A 22,520-nucleotide genomic window follows, 5' to 3' on the forward strand; every position below is an offset into this window, starting at 1 on the left:
ACTGTAAATTACTATAAAATACTTCTGAAGACCAGAGTGTAGTTCTAATTTTACTTTATAAGGCCAGCATTTCCCTGACACCAGAGGCAGAAAAAGCAATAAAATAATTGAGATTTACGGGCCAATAATCCTGATTGCAGGAAGGCAAACAGCTTTAATAAAACATTAGCACGCTAACAGAAATGCGACATTAAAAGGATTGTGTGGTAAGAAACAAGGTATTTAAGAACGGCCTACTGAAGACTCAATACACGTAATCAATAAGAGTGACACAGGCTATTAATCAAAATATTAATTCAAAATCACGATTATCTCAATACACACTGAAAGGCATGGAACAAAATCTTTATCCTTTCATGACACAGAACTACATCTAACATGCTCAATGGTGAAAAGCTAAATGCTATTCCTCTGTATCAGGCAAGAATAAAAGACATCTATATCTAAAGAAGGGCAATAGTCTGCTTCTAGATGACATGACTATATACAGAAAACCCCAAGATTTCATCCCCTTAAATTATTAGAACAAACAAAATCACAGAGCTGCAGGATACAAAACCTATACAGAAACCCAGCATTCCAGTTTATCAACATCAAACTATCTGTAACTGTATCACCTATAATAACAGCTCAAAGGATAGTAAGAATAAATTTAAAGGAGGCAAGATTAATAAACTGAAAGCTATAAAACAGTCATGAAATAAATTAGAGGCACAAATAAATGAAAAAATATGTTCACAGATTAGAATTAAAAAGTCCAAGCTAATCAAAGTAACCTACAGAGTAAATGCAATTACTAAAAAAATTCCCGTGATCTTTTTTACAAAATAAGAAAACAGTCCTCTTAGTCACATGAAACCAGAAAAGACTGAAATAGCCAAAGCAATCTGGAGTGAAACCAATAAAGCTCAACAAGCACACTATCTGATTTCAAATACAGCACGCGGCTCAAGAACCCAGACAACACGGTACTGCAGTAACATAAAGGCCTATGGACCCAGACACCTAAAGACAGAGCTATTTGTGGCCACTTAGTCTTCAAACAAAGATGCCAAGAACTGCATTGGGAATGGTTTTTTCCATAGAGTCCTGGGGAAATCAAGGATCCACACGCAGGAGGGGGTGCTGTGCCTTTATCTCACAGCACATGGAAACCAAAATGAACTGAGCCATGCATGGAAGAAATGAATGGGCTGTGATGTTGACGGAAGGAAGCATGAGCAAAACCCTTACGCTTGCCTAGGTGAGGAATGTGCGGTTTGGTTTTTGTTTTGTTTTTTAACATGACACCAAAAGCAAGGGCAACTAAATTTAAGTTAGATAAATGGAATTACATTAAACTAAAAAATTCTGTTCTGCAAGAGGGACAATAGATCCAAGAGACAACCTATCAAAAGAGAGGAAATATTTGGAAACTATGTACCTTAATAAGGGTTTAAATGTCAAAATTTATAAGAAATTAAAACCAATACCAGCAGAACGTAAGAAATATAAGAAAATAGGCAAAAGACATAAACAGTACTTCCTCAAAAGAGGATACACATGGGTCTAGGAGTAAAGTTCAATGGTCAACATCATACACCATGAAGAAAATGCAAATCAAAGCCTCAATAAAACACTGTACAGTTTTATGAATGACATATAAAAGAGAGAAGGAAAGAGAATGGGGGGAACAATGGGAGTGGGGGAGAGAGAGAGAGAGAGAGAGAGAGAGTGAGAGAGAGAGAGAGAGAGAGAGATACATTGAGAACAGGGAGGCAAAAAAAAAGTCTTGCACACTGCACTCGGAAGTCAACTAATACAGTCACTATAAAAAAAGATGGGCATTCCTCAAAGGGATAAAAATAGAATTACCACATGATTCAGCAACCCCACTTCCGGATATGTACCCAAAGGAAGTGAAATCAACAACTCAAAATAATTTCTATGCCCCATAACCACTACAGTTTTATTTAGAATAGTCAGGATGTGTAACAAACCTCATCCATGGAGAGATGAATAAAGAAAATGCAGTATATGCACCACAATAGTATATAGCCTTAGAGAAGAAGCTGTCAGCTGCAACTGCAGGGATGAATGAGAGGGTTTGTTCTAAGTAAAACAGCCTATCACAGAAATACTCACAGGAAGGGCTGGGGAGATGACTGAGTAATCAAGAGCATTCTCTGCTCTTCCAGAGGACAGAGGTTCAATTCCCAGACTCACAGCATGGCTCACAATGACTCTAGTAGCCTCTTCTGGTCTCTACAAACACCAGGCAGATACACAGTACACAGGCAACAACCATACAAATAAAGAATGAGGAAATACCTTTAAAACACACACACATACACTATAATAAGTGGAAAATTAAAACATCAAGAGTTTAATGGTTGTTGATAAGGTCTGAGAGGGAATGAGTAGAGTTGGCTGGAGGGCACAAAGTCTCAGCTGGGTAAGAAATTACGTTCTAGAGATCTAAGGTACAGCATGTGATGGAAGACAATCCTATTTTACTGCAGACTTTAAGTTACTGAGAGTAAACCATGTGTTTCCACCACCCAAGACACACAGCTATGTGAGGTAACAGATACGTTAGCTAGCTTGACTGTGGTAATCATTCCACAATGTATACATATATTAAAATCTTACAGTACACAATATAGATTCATGCATTTTAATATCAATTAAATCTCAAAGACAAAGAAAATAAAAAATTAAGCAAAATCACTAACATAAATAAGTAGACTTAATTTTTTAGAAGTGTTTCATGTACGTAAGATTTTACTATCAAATTAGTATCTTTGAAGGCAAATACAAAGCTTGCTGCCTCTTTTTTTTTTAAATGTGCATGGGTGTTTTGCCTGTATGTAATTCTATACACCACATGCACGCCTGGTGTCCATGGAGGCCAGATGAGGGCATCAGTCCCACAGAACAGGCGTTTGTAAACAGGGGATTAGAGAGGGTTGAGAGCCACCATGTGAGTTTTGGGAATTGAACCCAATTCTTCTGGAAGAGCAACAAGTGTTCTTAACTGCAAAACGATCTCCCCAGCCTCAAATATGTGACTTTTAAATAATAGTTTTTAAAAATGTATGTGCTTGTATATACTTATGTATGTTTCTGTGCATCACATGTATGCAAGAGTCCACAGAGACCAGAGGGTACCAGATCCCCTGGAGGTGGAGGTACAGGTAGTTGGGAGCTACTAAGGACCAAACCCAGGTACTCTGTAAGAGGAGTAGGCACACTTAACCATGTTTCCAGCCTCTCAATTTCAATGAATTCAGCCTCTGAATTTTAATGAAAATATTATACAGCACAAGCCTGTTAACTCAACATTAACTTTTCTAACATATTCTAAAGGTTAAATTTTAAGGTACATCTTTCACCTCTATAAAATACAATATGTTAAAAATATGTTTAAAAGATGATGAAGTTATATCATCTGATATCCTGCCTTTTAATACACACCTCTATAGCTACATAGTGCCATATAAATAAATATACTATCATATATAATATGATATATACTGCTATATACCATATAATATCATATATGCTGTCATATAAATGATCCAAGTGGTTGAAATGAAACGTCATTACACTCAATTTTTGAGATTAGCTCTTTCAAGGTGAGAGCCCATGATATCACACAACATCTTAAAAAAAATAAAACACTCTTAAAATGAATTTTATTTGAAAATGATCATCAATTTATGGAAATTATATTCCTTTATTCTATTTCTGTTTATTAAATGCTTGTAAGTACAAAACTAGAATATCCTGAAAACCCAGGTGTGCGTGCGGTACAGGACAGCAACACCCTAAAGCAAGCAGGCCAGCCTGGAGACCACTCCTAATCAAAGGCGTGAAACTTGGGAGGGCTTGTCCAGGAACCTCTTACCTTAGGGAGCCTTGCTGCTGCCTATTTGTTTTAAAGAAAGATGCACAATCTAGAGGGGAAGAAAATGGCTTATGAATTAATCATCCGAAAGACAAGAAATCCCACTTCACTGCCAACTTCTGAATAACTAGTAGGCTAACTTCTGGTAAATAACCTTTATCACTAAAGAAATTACTAAAAAAATATTAAATCTTGCAAACCTACTGTTGAAAAACATAAAAGAAAACTGTAATATCTGGACTGAAATTACTCTATCTCAAAATTGAATGGCTTGCTTTATCCTAACATGCTAGTTCCCAGAAGTCAGCTTACCAAAATCATTCTGCTTTTCTCATTAGGGAGCACTGTCAGTGGAGACATTCCTCAGCATGTTTGATGAGAAGAATGATAATAACAATTGAAAAAGTACACTGGTCTACCTGATAGACACCAAAACAGATGCTCTTTTACTTAAAACATGTTTACATTTCCTCACTTTTAGGAGGAAATAGATTTTTCAGCAAAGCACATTAAGATTTGTCACCCAAGCCGGGCGGTGGTGGCGCACGCCTTTAATCCCAGCACTGGGGAGGCAGAGGCAGGCGGATCTCTGTGAGTTCGAGGCCAGCCTGGTCTACAAGAGCTAGTTCCAGGACAGGCTCCAAAGCCACAGAGAAACCCTGTCTCGAAAAACCAAAAAAAAAAAAAAAAAAAAAAAAAGATTTGTCACCCAGTTGTGTGGTCTAGCCCACTGGCTCTTAATTCTCTTCCACCAAATATCCTCATGTTATAACAATATTCTATACCACCTGCTTTTTAACTTTTTAAAAGCCCAGATTGCAATGTGTCTACACATATAATTTCAAAGGAAAAAAATCAAAACAATGCCTAAACTTTTTAGCAGGAAAAAAGTTTATATACATCTTTCCACAAACTTATGGATATAACTATATCCAAAAACATGATACTGTCAGATCCGTAGAGCTAAGTGCAGAACTGCTGCACATATGGAAACTATAAAGACCGATCCACGTGTGCTATGCTGGTAAGTCAAATATCTCGAATGGAAACAGAATCAGTGAAGTGTCATCTTCCAAAATGGTCGACAGGTATGGAGGTTCGAATGAGAACGCCCCCCCCCCATCGGTGCATATATCGAATGCTTAGTCACCAGTGGACTGTGTGAAAGGGATTAGGAGGATTAGGAGGTGTGACCTTGCTGGTATCTGTGGTCTTGTTGGTGATGATTTATGAGGTTTCCAAAGCCCACATCAAACTCAGTTTCTTTCTCTGCCTGTTCAGTATATTAATCTCTCAGCTACTTCTCCAATCCTACAGCTGCCTGCTTCCAGCCATCATAATAGATAACCCTCGGAAGCTGTAAGCAAGTTCCCACTTAAACACCTTCTTCTATGAAAGTTGCCTTGGTCATGGTGTATCTTTACAGCAATAGAACCATAACTAAGACAATATGTATGAGTAGTCAAAGTGTCCAAGTTTGATTTCTAATTGACCATGACCAAATCTAGCTTGGGGAGGAAAGGGTTTATTTTATCTTACATATCCCAGGTCACAGGCCAACACTGAAGTCAGGAAAGGAATTAAAGCAAAGGTCATGGAGGACCCAGTTTCTTTTCTTGCTCTCCATGGCAGCTTGCTCTATTTTTCTTTTTTATACAACTCAGGCCCACCTGCCCAAGGGGCAGCATCACACAGAGTAGACTAGACCTTCCCATATCAATCATTAAACCAAGAAAGTACCCCACAGACCAGCCCACAGGTCAGATTGATGGAGGCTTTTCTCAGCTGAGGTCCCTCTTCCCAGATGATTGACTGTAGCTCGTGTCAAACTGACAAGGAGCCAATCAGCACACAGTTATTCTCCTACTCCCAATGATATCCATGTCTTAAACCCGAGAGTCTAGGAATGTGCTGCCTTGCATCCATCACACAAGGAATACTGAAGCTTGGATACAATGAAGGACAGTCTGGGTGAATCCTATCTTATAACATGTCTTAAAAATGAATATTTTCCTCAGCTGTGGACAAGAAAAAGAAACAGCAGAGTAAGAAAAATTCAGTTTCAGCAAAAAGAAAAGTAAAAAACAGAAGTTGAGCCTTTTAAAAAGGTTGTTCAAATTCTCCACAACTTAAAATATAGTAAAGATATTCTAATTAGATTTAAAACACAGATTTGATTAAAAAATATTGGCAAATCTAATTATTACTTTGTCTTTAACTTTTACATGTTAAAAATAGTAATAAAAGCCGGGCGGTGGTGGCGCACACCTTTAATCCCAGCACTCGGGAGGCAGAGGCAGGAGGATCTCTGTGAGTTCGAGGCCAGCCTGGTCTACAAGAGCTAGTTCCAGGACAGGCTCTAAAAAGCTACAGAGAAACCCTGTCTCGAAAAAAAAAACAACAAAAAAAATAATAAAATCAAATGACACATTAAGAGAAAATATATTGAGTCAATATATCTAATATATTAAAAATTCCAAAACTGGGGTAGACAGATGGCTCAGCAGCTAAGAGCACTGGCTGCTTCCTCCAGAGGACCTGGATTCAGTCCCCAGGACTCATATGCAGCTCACAACCATCTCAACTCGAGCTCCAGCCCATCGGCACCCTCACTGGCCTGCACGGGCACTGCGAGCACATGCGTGCTTACATCCATGCAGGCAAACATTTATACAATAAAATAAAAATAAACCTCTTTTTAAAGTTTAGCTTCATTTTTAGAAATGAAAATACAAAAAATAAGAAAAAGTAATGAACAATTAAATTATAAAGAAGGTATCCAAACGGCCTTTTTGGTATGTATTTTCATGTTGTTGGAAGTTGCAGGCTAGACTGCTGGAAGTGGGACTGCTAGGTAAAGAGATATGCTTTCTTTGGATCTATGTAGTCAACTTGAGACTAAGAACTGTGTAAGAACTGCGCCACCTTACACTCCACCAAGACCACTGGACTAGAAAACTGTCAGAATGTTCAATATTGGCCCCCCTGACAGGTGTGGAGATTAGTACACATTTAATTTTCTTAGAACAGAAGTTGAATTTTTTCTATATTTTTAATGTAATAGTTTTATTAGTACCAACTTAGTTCTTAATCACATCTTATACACAACTCAATATTCCATACATAGGTTCTAGTTCATTTATGACTGAATCACCTGCAGGTTGAAAAAAGAAAAAGGACAGTATTTACAAAAAAATAAAATATAGCCGGGAGGTGGAGGCACATGCCTTTAATCCCAGCACTCGGGAGGCAGAGGCAGAGGCAGGAGGATCTCTATGAGTTCGAGGCCAGCCTGGTCTACAAGAGCAAGTTCCAGAACAGGCCCCAAAGCTATAGAGAGACCCTGTCTCAAAAAACCAAAATGATAGATAGATAGATAGATAGATAGATAGATAGATAGATAGATAGATGATAGATAGATAGATAGATGATAGATGATAGATAGATGATAGATAGATAGATAGATAGATGATAGATAGATAGATAGATAGATAGATAGATAGATAGATAGATAGATAGATAGACAGACAGACAGACAGACAGACAGACAGATAGATAGGTAAAATTGCCTTTAGCTTATCGTTTCTATGACAAGGGGCAGAGACTGTAGAAATGACAGCTTCACTTTCCGACTTTCCCCTTGGGCAGTCATGAAGGGGACAGAGCTGAACGGCCAGTGTCGCTGCTCTTAGTGAACAGGTTGAGGCCTTTGGAGGAGACAGACAAGGAAAAGACTGCTGTGCTAAACAAGAGAATTTTAATATTATCTTGCCAACTTTATAAAGTGGTGAAAGGTATAAAATAGAATTAGAAGGAGCAAAAATAAGTATTACAAAGAAAAACTGGGCAAAACCCAGGCTGAAAACTGGAAGTCCTGGGAAGCCTCTGCTGATGAGGAAGGTACAACCTCACAAGCAAAGCTTCTATAAAAGACGCAGAGACACACTAAGAACAGGAAAAATGTGACAAGGTTCTCATAAGTTAAAAGCCAAAAACTCCTGGGTTTGCATAAATACAGACAAAGGATACAGCATAGATGGTAGAAAGTATTTAATAAGCAGAGCAAGTCAACTTAGGCGCAGGAAAAAAGCTTAGTAAGGAGGCAATGGGAACCCAAGAATGTTAGCGTGTCTACACAATGACTATTCTCACTCAAAGGTCCACAGACGCGTGTGCCCTTAAAATTCTAATTGATTTTAACTTAGCCTTTAATCCAACTAGCATCTAGGAGGAGGAGATCTCAAATCCGGTCCATCTGGCTGGGAAGGCAAACAATGAGCGCTCGCTTCTTCCACGCCATGAACTCACTGCCTCATGCTGACAAAGAACCAGAGGGAAAAGAAGCTGCCCTGACACCCAAGCCAAAATGATTTGAGACTTTACAGCCTAATGTAAACCACAGTTTACATACTGCCACAAATCTACTTACAACCCCATTTTCCTGTGACTTCATATGAAGCTGGTTACAAAGAGTTAAGTCTAAAGTACAGCAAAACTCATGGATTAAGTGCACCTTTGCACAGATACAAATAACAGGACGTCTGTCTCTAGAGACAGATGGTGAGCCGCCACTTGCTCCTACTCAGTTTTCCACAGTGACTCAGACCTCCGAAATGTTTCCATTAATTATGAAAACAAATTGATCCTTTATTCCCTTAAACTCACTTGTCAGTCCCAAAAGATCAATAAACTTTATTAAAAATACAAGTGAAAAGCAAAATTTTATGTTTGATCTCAAGAGCTTAATTTCTACCTTGAAAATCACTTGATTATCAATTAGCAAAATCCACAGATGTCAACACAGTGCTTAGCACAGGCTTTGACGCAGTCCACAGAAAGCAGAGAAGGGAGGGAGTTCTACTTCTCTATGCCTTCCTGAATTCTGTACTTCCAGCAAGTGCTGTGCTCCATGTGTTTCCTCTGCAGACTCATGAGCAAAACGGCAAACTGGGAAGAGTTTTCAGACTATGGGACCAGTCTGCTCATCTCTAAAACACTCTAGGTAAGAATTTCTAAAGTCAGCCAAGTATGTGCAAAGCAGAGGCAAAACTCTTCGGGGGAACCGTATGCCTTCAGTTATGCCCACCCGTGATTTCCAGAAAGGACCGATAAACCATGACTAGATGGCATTCTGCCACAGAAAATAAATGAGACTGGCTTTGTGAGTCAAACAAGTCTTTGTCACAATTTCTATGGCCTCAACACCATGGCCAAAACAAACTCAGAGAGGAGAGAGTGTACTTCATCTTACAGCTTACAGTCCAGCATCCAGGGAGTCAGGGCAGGAGCATGGAAGCAGGAGTCGATACAGAAGCCTAGAGGAGTGTCCCTTACTGGCTTGCACCTCATGACTTGCTCAGCCTGTTTTTCTTATAGAATCCAGGACCACCAGTACAGGGATGGCACTGCCCAGAGTGAGCTGGGCCCTCCCACATCTACCATCAATCAAGAAAACGCGCCCAGAGACTTGGCCAATCTGGAGGCAGGGCATTTTCTCAATCATATTTCCTCTGCCAAAATTACTTTAGCTTGTGTCAAGTTGGTATAAAACTAGCAAGCACCAGTGACCACTTATCAACTTGATAACAAAGAGAACTCAGCACTGTTAAACCACAACTTTTTCTTTCTTGTACATCCCCCAAGATCTCATAGTAATATTAATATCACATATAAAACATCCCAGCTTCTGAAGTCTCACAGTCTTTAGAAGTTGAGTCTCCAAAATATCTGCTGTAGGGACAATGGTCTTTTATCCTGTCATTTGTTTTTTAATAAAACGCTGATTGGCTAGTAGCCAGAAGTAAAGGCAGGGCAACCAGGTAGGAAGTAGAGGCAGGGAAATGAGAAAAAGGAGAATTCTGGGAAGAGGAAAGATGCAGTTTGCAATCATCACCCAGACACAGAGGAAGCAAGATGAGAATGCCTCGCTGATAAAGGTACCAAGCCACGTGGCTAACACAGAAAAGAATTATGGGTTAAGATATAGGATATAAGAGTTAATAGGAAGCCTGAGCTACTAGGCTAACCAGTTTATAATTAATGTAGACCTCTGTGTATTTCTTTGGGACTGAACGACTACGGGACCAGAAGGGACAGAAACCTCAGTTAACTTAGTCTTAAAAAGCCAAAAATTAAAAGTAAAATAAAAGAAATAGAACTTAAAGCCACATAAAGATGGAAAACACACAGAAAATCTGAATACTATATATTATTATGTTCTCTTTGAATTGTTTGAATGCTAAGGAAGGAGCAAAAGCTCCTAAAAGACATTTGATTATAAATGTTGCTGGATTAATCTAACATACATATTTTGAAAATGCTTTGACTTCAAAATTTAAGACAAAAGATATATATGTTACTTTGGAGAATAGGTTTTATTTTTATTTCCACAGGAAATGAGAGGCTGTGGATTCATTCTGGCTAAGGAAAATCAGGTTTGATCAAGAAAGACCCCTGGAAGAATCTCTGATAGGAGCAGATGGCCCAGAAGATCTAACATTTCAGTTTTTCTTTGTTTAGAGTGTTGGTTACAAGTTGTATGGATAATGGTCAGGAAGAAAGCTAAACAAGGGAGATTCGATTCAGAGTTCTTGTTTTGAGAAAAAAGGTATGTGGGGAATGCTGTTGGACAATGGTTTTACCCTGTAAAGATTTGTTTCTTGAACTTGTGTAATAAAATGCTGATTGGCTAGTGGCCAGACAGGAAGTATAGGTGGGTCGGCCAGGTGGGAAGCAGAGGCAGGGCAAGAAGAACAGTAGAATTCTGGGAAAAGGAAAGAGTCAGTCTGCAGTCATCACCCAGATACAAAGGAAACAAGATGAAAATGCTTCGCTGATAAAAGGTACCAAGCAACGTGGCTAACATAGACAAGAATAATAGGCTAATTTAATATGAAGCTTAAGCTAATAGGCCAAACAGTTTTAAATTAATGTAGATCTCTGTGTGTTTCTTTGGGAGTGAATGGCTGCAGGACTGGGCTGGACAGAAAACTTTGTCAACACAATATCCAAATCTCTTCTGATGCTAAAAGCCTCTCAAAAAAAAAAAATCAAAGTCTTTAAAATACCCACCCCAACATCCACCTCATCTGAACTGCTGGAGCATGTGGAGGCCAGACCTGCAGATGCAAAGCTACGGGATCTCTGCGACACAAGGCTTGCTCCAATGCTCTCTCTCATGCTCTGTGCTCCTCCTGGATGTCCAGGAGGAGTCCAGTGAGGGCCCAGTATTGACAGAGTAGAAGTCAGAGTCCTTGAGCCAGACTAACGATCCATTGTAAAGAACACTTAGGAGTAAAGATGTATTAACTAAGAGGTATACTGTGTGACTCAGTGGGCCATAGTATAGCTTCCACACTGACACTCTTTTGTTGTTTATTTTTAGGCTAATTTTGTTTTGGGGGGAGATCAGAAGGGCAGAGGGCAGCAGTGAGTGGAGAGATGAGTGGACACATAATATGAAAACCAAAAAGAATTAATTAAATGTTTTTAAAAATAAAAAAAAAGTTCAGCACTTGACATCTGGGACTCACTCAGGATCCCCTGGACTCCAAAAGGCCCAGAACAGCTCCACTTCTCCAGCTCTAGCATCACAGGCACACACTTTGTTCCCTAGGCTCAGGCCAGCTTTACTCCATGGCTGTGGTTGTGAGTGGTGGTTGTCCAATGGTACATCTCTATGATGATGGGGTATCAGCTGTAGCTGGGATATACCTTCACCAATGACCTCTTCAGGGCTCTCTTCAGGGATTCTAACCTTGCCAACATGCTGTCAAGTCTCAGCCTCTCTCGGTAACCCCTTGGCTAGGAAATTCTTGTTACCAAGTTTGGTTGCAGGTATGAAGTACATACAACCTGGCCCTCTCTAGACCACAGCTTCTGTGTGCTGTCACTGGGGACACACTCCTAATTAGCACACTAATTAGGTATCAAATACCAAATGGTCAGCCCTGAAAACATACCCAGTAACGGTAGGCTGAAGTTATTCTTAGGAATATATGTGTGTCAACATATACATATCTGTGTGTAAAATAATTAGAAAAATAAAAGAGGCCATGAATTTGAAAAGGAACAGGAGGGAGAGTTTGGATGGGGAGAAAGAAAGAGGAAAATTATGTAATTGTATTATAATTTCAAAAAATAAAAATAAATTTTTAAAAAGAGAAAATATTTTTCTTCCTAAAACCATCTTGAGGCACTTGGGAAGGTAAACTGTTCTAATATTTATAATCATGAATCACAAAGTCTATCAATTCGCAGTTTCCCCTTGGTACTTGGTAGAGGATCCTTCTGTCGTAATTACTTAGAGGGATGATGCAGACAGGGCGGTGAGGCGATAGAGCGTCATTCTCAAGTTACCCTATGATGAGCTGTGAATGACTCTGGCCAGAGGAGCACATATCCTGAAGCGGCTCTCACAGTGACCCTGATTTAAAGCTCTTCCCTTACCTCATATTCTTCATTTTGTAAACATAGATTTGTATCTTCACAGATTTCATCTCTCAAGAGCATAGACTTACAGCAAATATTAAGATCTTTTATATCCCTGCATTAAGTTATTTTAATGACCTTTATCTCTTATTTTACCTATTTTCCTTGAAGTATGGTAATGAGAACTACCTGAAGAGTAGGGACTCTGGGCCAATGCAGAGGACAGGGACAAAGTGCTTTAAAGCACATGAGAGGAATTGTCAACACAATCACTCGCTTTGGGAAGGTCTTACAAAGTATTCTATCATCAAACATCAAACTGATTTAAATGTCACTTTTCAAAACAAGAATATTTTAAATGTGTATTGTAATTAACTGTGCATGTGACATGTATACATGTGCACGTGTATATGCCATGTTGTACATAAAGAATTTAGAAGTTAAGCTCAGGAGTTAGTTCTCATCTTCCACCTTGTGGAAACAGGGTCTCTGGTTTCTGCCACTGTGAAGCTTACTCCAAACTGGCTCACAACATCCAACCTTTCAAGTGGGCTCCAGAGAGTGACCACGGGTCCTTAGGTTTGTGAGGCTAGCATTTTCATCTGCTGAGTCATCTTCCAAGTTCAAAAACATTTAATATATATTTTGTATGAAAAATAATTGCATATGGGGCTGGAGAGATAGTTTAGCAGTTAAGAGCATGTGTTGTTCTTCCAGAAGACCCAGGTTTGAGTCCCAGCGCCTATTATGGAATTCCACAACTGTCTATAACCCAAAGCTCCAGGGGATCTGAGGTCATCTGCTGGCCTCCTTTAGGACCAGGTACATGTGTAGTGCACAGACATGCCCACAGACAACCCACACACAGAGAGTAAAACTGAACAAGAAGTAATTATGAACTAGAATAAGTAAACAACAAAAACGATGCCTGAAAATGAAAGTAAATAGAACCACACTCTCCCAAACCTATCAAAGAATGAAAACAGAAACTCTTCTATAGGCAGGACGCTGCTGACACTACTAAACCAAAGACTGAGAACCCAAAATTATTAGGATAAAAATATGTTAGGAGAAAGCATTGCATAAAATTTAAAAAGCTGGGCAAAATGGCACAGGCCTTGAATTATTGTACTTGGAGTCGGAGGCAGGTGGATCACTGCACGTTGAAGGACTGCCAAAACCTCCTGTGAGATTTGTCTCCAAGACCAAAACAAAACACAAATTAAAAAACAAAGAAGTAGTGAATGTTACTCTAAGAAATCAGCTACATACTCTCTTTTAAAAAATATGCTAACATGTACAGTAGGTATATCCACCAAAATAATCCATTTAAAAATCTTTAGGAGTAACTGTCATGAGACTGAATGTTGGGAGAAAGAAGGGCAGAGTCAGAGAGAAGCCATGTAGCCCTGCAGGAGCCAGATGAAACTTTACCCGGTAAGCCACAGCCACATGGTGATACACAGATTAATAGAAATGGGTTAAATTAATATTTAAGAGTTAGCCAATAAGAAGCTAGAGCTAATGGGCCAAGCAGTGTTTTAAATCATATAATTTCTGTGTGATTATTTCGGGGCTAGGCAGCCAGGAAATGAACAAGCGGCCTCCTCCAACACATGAAACCGTAAGATGCCGTTGAAAGAAATACAGGGAAATCTGCTCAACTGCCTGATGAAACAGTAACCGAGCTAACCCACAGGGTCAATACTGCTCTCAACTGCTCACTCTCGTCTTCAGAAACAAATGGAAAATCCATCCTAAAAGTTACATGACATCTCAAGGGACTCTAAATAATCAAATCATCAAGGAGACAGACAGCAGGGAAAGGTCTCACGGTTCTTTATCTCAAAACTCTTTCTGAAACTGCAGTACTCAAACACTGTGGCAATGGTACTTAGACAAGGCTATGAACAGAGACCCAGGAAATAAACCCTGTGTTTATGATGAATGGATCCTAAACAAATATGCCACAACTATTCAGTGAGGAAAACACAGGCCTTTTAAACATTGGTGCTGTGGAAATGCAGTACCCACCTAGAAAATATTAAAGGTGGATCCGACCACATATAAGAAATTTTCAAAATGAATTAGAGGTCCAAATATAAGACCTAAAATGGTAAAATTCTTAGAAGAAAATAGAAGGGGGAAATCACATCATTTGACTTGGCAGTGATTTATTAAACATAACAGCAAAAACATAAGCAGTAAAGGGAAATGATAACCAGACTCCAGCACAAGGACTGCTGTGCATGAAAGTACACAACAAAAAGCTGAGAAGAAAAGCCATAGAAAAACACCTGCCAATCAGAGATTTGAGAACAGATTCAATGTCCAGAATATATAAAGAATGCCTACAGCTCAACAAGGTCAGCTAAAACATGTCCAATTCCCTGGCTAGAAAACGGATAATCTGGAGTCTCAGGAGGATGGGAGAACCCGTCGGCCACAAACTGCAGAGCTAACTGTGGCCAGCAAGGCTGAGTGAAAATAAGGAAAGCTACCGCAGGGAAGACAAGCTTAGACCGTTATCCAGCACATACACCCCTGAGGAAGGCTGGCAGGAGGCTCTGGGGTGAAGCACTTGCTGTGCAGTCATGAAGGGATGAATTCAATCCCCCAGAAACCATGTAAGAGTCCAGGCACAGTGGTGCAAGCTGTAACCCCACTCAGAGCAAGAGAGGCGAGAAGAGGCACCATGGGGTTTCCTGGCAAGCCTCACTAGCTAGTTCAGCAAAAGATGCACTATCTAAAGGTGAGGGAGATTGAGGTTGACAGCTGACATTGACCTCCAGCCTCCATCAGCACTCATGCACATGCACATACCTGCACACAGGTACCTGTGCACACTCAGATGCCAATAAACATGGTTGCAGACATCCGCACGAACATGTACAAAAGCTATATAAAAATATAAACAAAACAACAACAACAAAACCCCTAGAGTGGGAAGCTTTCACAAGAGACTTGGGCCAAGCAGAAGAAAGAATACCAGGAGTGGAGGACACAGGAGAGGAAATAGTTCATTTGTACGGTGACAAGAAACTGGTAACAACAAGCATGATCACGACTGTCCAAGAACTCTTAAGATTCCAAACTGGAAAATCTACCAATCAGAAGAAGGAGCTGAAATTAAAACTAAAGCATTGTGAATCTGTTTAATATAATTATAGCAGAAAATTTCCAAAATTAGAGAAAAATCAATATTTAAACACAGGAGGCATTGAAAAAAGAAACATATAATCAGAAGATAACCTCTCCACAACATGGTGGAATTTTCTAATTCCAAACTCCCAAAGACATTCTTCACTGAACTAGAGAAGAGAATCCTTCAAGTCATATGGAAACACAAAACAGCACAAACAGCTAAAGCAACCCTGAGGAGAAAGACAGTGCTAGAGGCATCATGGTACCTGACCTCACATGACATTACACAGCCGCACTCAAAACAGACACACAGGTCAGTAGAGTGCAGAAAGAAACCTACACGGAGACAGCCACCTAATTTCTGATTTAAAAAAAAAAAGTCAGACATCAGAGCAAAGATAGCCTCTTCACAAATAATACTGGGGAAATTAGATTCCCCTGCAGAAGAATAAAGTCAGGTTGGTATCTCTTATCCTGAACAAAAATTAATTCAAAGTGGGTCAAAGACTTTAATATAAGGTCTGAAATACTGAAACTGCCAGGGAAGACACGTAAAATCCTTCAAGAAAGACAAACAGCCAAGAACTTTCCGAATAAAGACTCCAATAGTACAGGAAATAATCCTAAGAACTGATGAAGGGAAGCACATGAAATTAAAAATCCTCTGCACAGCAAAGACAATGAGCACTAGAAATGACGGGGCAGCACTGGGAGTAGCGGAGGGAACCCTCCCAACATACACCAGGCAGGGTGTCAGTATGTGGACTACATAAAGAACAGCAAGAAATTCACATCAAAAAATCAGCTAATCAATAAATAGGCTAATAATTTCAACACAGCCTTCAAAATATGAAATGCAGAGCCAAGTACCTGAAAAGTATTCCATGTTCTTAGCCATCACACAAATGAAAAGCATAACTTTTGCAATTCTGTGTCACCCTCATAGGATAGCTGTCATCAAGAAAACCAAGTGATAAAAGATGCTGACAAGGCTGGGGGTAAAAAACCCTTCCTCACTGCTGATGGGATGTAATTGGTCCACCCATAGTGGAATTGGAAGGAAGGAAGGAAGGAAGGAAGGAAGGAAGGAAGGAAGGAAGGAAGGAAGGAAGGAAGGAAGGACGAATGAACTAACCAGAAAATACCTATATTGCTTTGGGAGTCACCAGGTTACCCTGGCCAAACCTTGATATGAGGTTTCTCATGTTTGGGACTGGGGTTTTAAGTCTATGGTTCTTCCTTTCAGATACATGTAAATCTATATATGTGTATATGTATGCAGGTATACACAAACACTTATATTATTATATGTAGTTTTAATTAAATATAAATTAGTTCGGTTCTTTGAAGCCTTACCAAACAACCTCGGTGCTATCTGTTCCTCATCAACCTCCTCGTTGAAGCCCCTTTCCCATCTCCTACTTCATATCTCCCACGTACTGCTATTCCCTGACCAACCCCCACAACCACCTATGGTTGCTTTATTCTTTCCTGTGGTTACTCCATGTTGTATATGCACACCTGAGAATTTTGAGCTACATACCATCAATAAGAATATGGGGGATTTGTCTTTCTGGGTCTGCGTTATATTGTTCAACAGAATCTTTACAGATTCTACATTTGCCTGCAAATTTCAGTTTCACTTTTTCTTACAGATGATTGGTATCAGTGTAGCCCTTGGCTATGTCTCAGGTGTTAAGGATAGGTCCCTGTAGCTGAAGACACCACACAGGACTTGGATGACTTGAGCTGGATCTGACCTAAAAGCCTCTTTCCTGTGGTCTAGCTTTGACAGTTCCAGAAAATACCGCAAGCCGGCAAGGGAGGGAAGCAATTAAACAGTGCTACCCAAGTGAAACATCTATGAACCATGACAACTGCCAGCATGGCAAGATGTGCATGGGTGCAAAAACCAGCACTCACATCAGTGGCAGCGGCAACCAACATGTCAGATTCAAGAGAATAAACACCACATTTTTTTCACAAACAGAACCTATTTTAAAAATCTCAATCTCTCTCTCTCTCTCTCTCTCTCTCTCTCTCTCTCTCTCTCTCTCTCTCTCTCTCTCTCTCTCTCTCTCTCTGTGTGTGTGTGTGTGTGTGTGTGTGTGTAGGCATGACACTAAAAATGAGATCAAGACAGACAGGAAGAGACTTTAAGGAGAGGGGTAATGAGAGGGTTACTGGATACCAGTGCCATGAAAGCAGGAGGAGGGACTTTTGGGGGTGAAAAGGGAAACAGCCAGAGAGGGGATGGAGGAAATCTGCAGGCAAGGCACTGGTTCAAAGCAAAGTGGGATACCTATGGACAAAAATGTTATACTGAAACCCATTACTTTGAATGCAAACTTAAAATTAAAAGAAAATTAAAGGACAAAAAAACATGCAAAGGAATTGAATAAGCATGTCTCCAAAGAAGATATAAAATGCCAATAAACACAAACATGTTCAACACCTCAGTCATACAGAGTATGATGTACTACCATTCCACACCCACTAGGATGACCACTGTGAACCAGAAACAAAGGGTGAAATGGGCACTGATGAAGACATGGAGGAACTAAAGCTCCTACATGCTGCGGTGGGAAGGAACCTGCACAGCTGCTATGCTAGAAAACAGCCTTCCTGGGACCTAGCAGTCACGCTTCCATGAATTACCTGACAGACCTGACAGCAGCGACTCAGGCTCATTCCCAATTGAGAGCAACAGCAGTACTCACAACCAGAAACTAGAACAATGCAAATTCCACTACCAGAGGAAGACACAACAATAGCGTGTGCACGGCAACACTTCATCTGTGAACTGAGCAAGATTCTAATGTGCTCTGAGAACAAACAGGACATTAGTGTAAATTCAGTAGACTACACAGGAAAAGATAAAAGGGCATCTGATTCCATTTATATGAAGTATCTAAAATAAGCACAGTTACAGTGATAGAAAGTAAAACAGAGGTTATTAGGATGTAGGTAAGGATAGAACGTGACAGTTATTGAGTATTAGGATTAGAGTTTCTATTTAAATAAGGAGAGGAGCAGCAGCAGCAAGGTTGGGAAGATGGCTCAGCAGGTAAGGGTACCCGCCGACAACCCCCGACAACCCCAGTCCAATCCATGGGACCTACATGGCGGAAGGCAAGAACCAACTCTGGAGGTCGTCCTCTGAACTCTACACATGAACACGCATACAGAATAAACGAATGGAATAGACTTTAAAGTGGCGCTTCTTATGCGACATTATGAATGCACTTAGTACAAAAGTGGGCAGCATGGCGACTGTTGTGCAGCATGTCTAGTATAATAATGTATAATCTATCACCTCTTTCTGCAGAGATGTGGCCAACTGTCTACTCACCACAGGGTACCAACAACAGACCAAGCTTATGATAAGCAAGTGGATCTACTTACATGAACAGGAGTGAGGGGTTAGCTATAGAACCATGGAGACTCACTTATGGGCAGCTACACCACCAAAGAAAATGTCTGCGAGTCCAGCAACTGTGAATGCCCGTGTATCTGGGGAGAAGGATGGGGCTCTCAAGTTGCTTGTGGCCAGCCATTGCACTGCTGTGTGAGCCTTCCCTCCTCTCCACAAGGGAAGGTTAACGGGTCTAAACTTGAGACGGCCTCCTGCAGATAATCCCAGTTGCTCCCAAGACAACAGCACCATGTCATGTCCATAAGATAGCATTCAACAACAGAGAATTTTCAATTTTTAGACTTCCAAATTATTAACAAATGTGTTCAGGGTGTGCAGAGGCTGAATGTTCATTAAATGAATCTCTATTGAAAAACAAATCCTGGTTTGGTGTGCAAGTCAGATGCTCAAAAATGCACTATCAAAACTTGCAAACAAATACAACTGAATGTTATTTCAGTTATAAACCTACAATAAAAGTTCAACAGGTCAGAAGCTCTGACAGGCTGAGCATGCCTGTTTCCAAGACAAGTGTGAGAAAGCAACAACATACCTGATAGAGCATGATGGGTTCTATGTTGTATCCTAAGATATCAGCAAAGTTCTTAGCAATGACGGTTTTGCCACAACCCTACAACAGAAACACCGACATGGAAGGGCTGAGTCCACACCCTCAAAGCTGGTAAGCAAATGCCTACACCGAAGCTGCCATTCTTACCTTTCCTCCAATTAAACATATATCCTTCACCATGTGAGACTGCATCATTTCAGCCAGCAACTGCTTGTGGCTTGGAGTCTGAATGAAACGGTCAGATGCAACAGGCTGATTGACAGCTCTAGTCCCAGCTTGCACCTGTTATTTTAAAGAGGTGAAATATATATAGTATATATATGCAAGTTTTTCTCAGAATATTAGTAATAGGAAGCACACACCTTCCACTTAAGAGACCCTTACTGATTTCTTATCAACTCTCTGCAACTATTTTTCCATTCCAACCTAATGATCCTTATCAAATCACCATACCAATTATTCCTCTGAAATTGAAGTTTCATACTATCAAACAGGTTCAGAATATGTCATTTTCATGTTCTTTCTAACATGTCATTAAACACAAACAGTACTGAGCATAACATTTTTTCTTAAACTCCAGTTGTAAGTACAAAATCAAAAGTTATCACATACTGGAGCCTTATCTAGAGCCTCCTCTTTCCTAAAAGCCGCACCCGCAGACCCTCGCCACTCTCCTTAGCTTGCCACTCGACAGTATCTACCTATGAAAACCCTTCCTCCCACTCACCTGCTTTTGCTTTTTAGTTTTTCTTTTCCCCCAGATTCATCAGGTTTTGGACCTGAATGGCTATTTCCTTCTCTAGGGACATTTATTTTAAGATCTGATTTTCACTTATGTGTGTGTATCTGTGTGAGTCTACACCATATGTGTGTGGGAGTCTGGAAGGACCAGAAGAGAACATCTAATTCCCTGGAGCAAGAGTTCCAGGTGCTTGTGAGTCACCTGACATGGATAATGGGAACTGAACTCTGTCCTCAGAACAGCAGCAAGTGCCTGAACTACTGAGCTATTTCTTCTACCCCTCTAGGGATGTTTTTGAAACTAAATTTATTTTTAACTCATACATAAATTTAAAAACTGTGTATAAGAAGGCTATTATGGGATGTTTCTATACTATGTATATATCTAATAATCGTTAGAAGATCATCTGGTACTAATATAAAAGGCTAACTGGAAGGACAGAAGGCAGTGAGCTTGTAGGGTCTTTACCAAGATGATCTGACTTAAACATTACACAATATATATACACATAAACACATATTAAATCTATGATGGCATGACTTAAACATTATGTAGTGCACATACCCATAAATATAGATCAAGTCTGCTGCCTCCAATTTTTTTCTTTTGGATTTTTTTTGAGACAGGGTTTAACAGAGTGTAGCAGTCCTGGGTGTTCTAGAACTTACTTTGTATACCAGGCTGACTTCGAACTCATAGAGTTTGCTTGCCTCTGCCTCCCAAGTGCTGGGATTAAAGGCATGCACCACCACTATTCAGCAACTTCTCATTTCTTTTGGTTTGCCTTTGATTTTGAGAGAGTCAGTCTCCCTACATTGCCCAGGTTGGCCTCAAATTCACAATGCTTTACTTCTTCTTCTAAGTGCTGGAGTTAAAGGCATACACCACCACAGGGCTCTCTTTTAACTTACTTATGATAAAAAGAAAAATTAAACTCCTTTGCCTTGACTGTTTGCAATATAGACCCACAACTGCAAACAGGAGCTTCTTATTCCTAGCTGGAATTCAGTACACACAGACCAACCTCTCTCCATCCCCTTCTTGCCCTTACTGTCCCAGCCTCTGGTAACCACTATTCTACTCAACTACCATGAGATTGACGATTTTAGATCCTAGGTATGGATGATATCATTTTCTCTTTATTGGCCTTCTGTGGCCTAGGCTGTGCTGAGGATTGTGGGCTTGGATGGACTGTACATAAGGAACTCTAAAGGACTAGTAGTTAGGAAGTGTAAAATCTGCATTTAAGGGAGATCATCATGGTACTAACATAGAAAGTGAACTGGAAGAGATGGCAGGCAATGAATGACCTTACTGAGCCATTACCAAGTAAAACAAATTATGGCAACTGGCTTGTATCTCATAGCTCCAAACACTTTATTAAAGCTGCCACAGTACCCTCCAACACCATACTCATGGGCCACCAGGACATTCCTATGCTGTTTTCTCAGACTTAGCCTGGGTCTCCCCTCAGCTTTCCCTTTTCCTCCCTGCATGACCCCTCTACCCTTCATACTAGGCAGTCCTTATTCTGCCTCTAGCTCAGATCATGGGAGGACATCCATCTGAAGCAGGCACAGGCGTACAGTGGGAAGGGGGCCTACCTAAAGGTCCTAGCAGGCTGCTACCCCCTGACCAGTTAACACGGGTGAAGCAAGGAGCCACTGGACAGCTCAGCTGTTTAAGCTATTATAAAATAATGACAGAACTTACCTCCAGGACTACTGGGGGATTTAAAGGGGATAGTATATGCAAGGAGAAGAGAAATATACACTAAGTCTATTTACAGCCAGCCTGGCTCAAGATAGACATAACATGAATAAGGAATGAATAAGTATAGCTACATGAATAAATATTAATATCCATATTAAAACAGATTGTTATAACAGAATTGGGCTTGGTTACAAAAGGCAGGCATTTGTTCTTACACTCAGGGTTTTCAAGCTGGGTTCCCTGGGGTTCCTAGAGCCCTGGGCTCAGGGTTAGAGTAGAAGGACAAAACAGACCACACACCCCTCTCCAAACACTGCCCAACGGCACAGCTCCTGTCCAGACTGCTTCTTGCAGCTGGGAAGGGGACTTGAAAACAGGATTCTCTACTGGGAAAACGTTTAAAAGCACTATTTCTTTTTCCTCTATTATGTTTTGTTTTATTATGTTATATTATGTTTTTATACAATATATTTTATCATGCTTTGCACCTCCTCTAACTCCTCCCAGATCCTACCCACCCACTATCCACTCAACTTCGTGTTCTCTCTCTCTCTCTCTCTCTCTCTCTCACACACACACACACACACAACAACAACAACAACAACAAGAAAAGAAA

The 22,520-nt window shown here is 40.2% G+C and overlaps 1 protein-coding gene across 3 annotated transcripts in view; it reads right to left on the reverse strand.

Annotated features, from left to right (window-relative positions):
* Positions 1–22,520, reverse strand: part of Vwa8 (von Willebrand factor A domain containing 8) — a 319,412-nt gene that overhangs the window by 213,831 nt on the left and 83,061 nt on the right. For all 3 annotated transcript variants that reach the window (XM_038310723.2, XM_038310725.1, XM_038310726.1), the window contains exons 11-12: positions 19,597–19,731; positions 19,432–19,509 (exon numbers count right to left, since the gene is read on the reverse strand). In XM_038310723.2, the coding sequence (XP_038166651.1) occupies positions 19,432–19,509; positions 19,597–19,731 (213 nt within the window). The remainder of the gene's footprint in view (positions 1–19,431; positions 19,510–19,596; positions 19,732–22,520) is intronic.

This window comes from Arvicola amphibius, chromosome 13 (assembly GCF_903992535.2).
Source record: "Arvicola amphibius chromosome 13, mArvAmp1.2, whole genome shotgun sequence".
Classification (NCBI taxonomy): Eukaryota; Metazoa; Chordata; class Mammalia; order Rodentia; family Cricetidae; genus Arvicola; species Arvicola amphibius.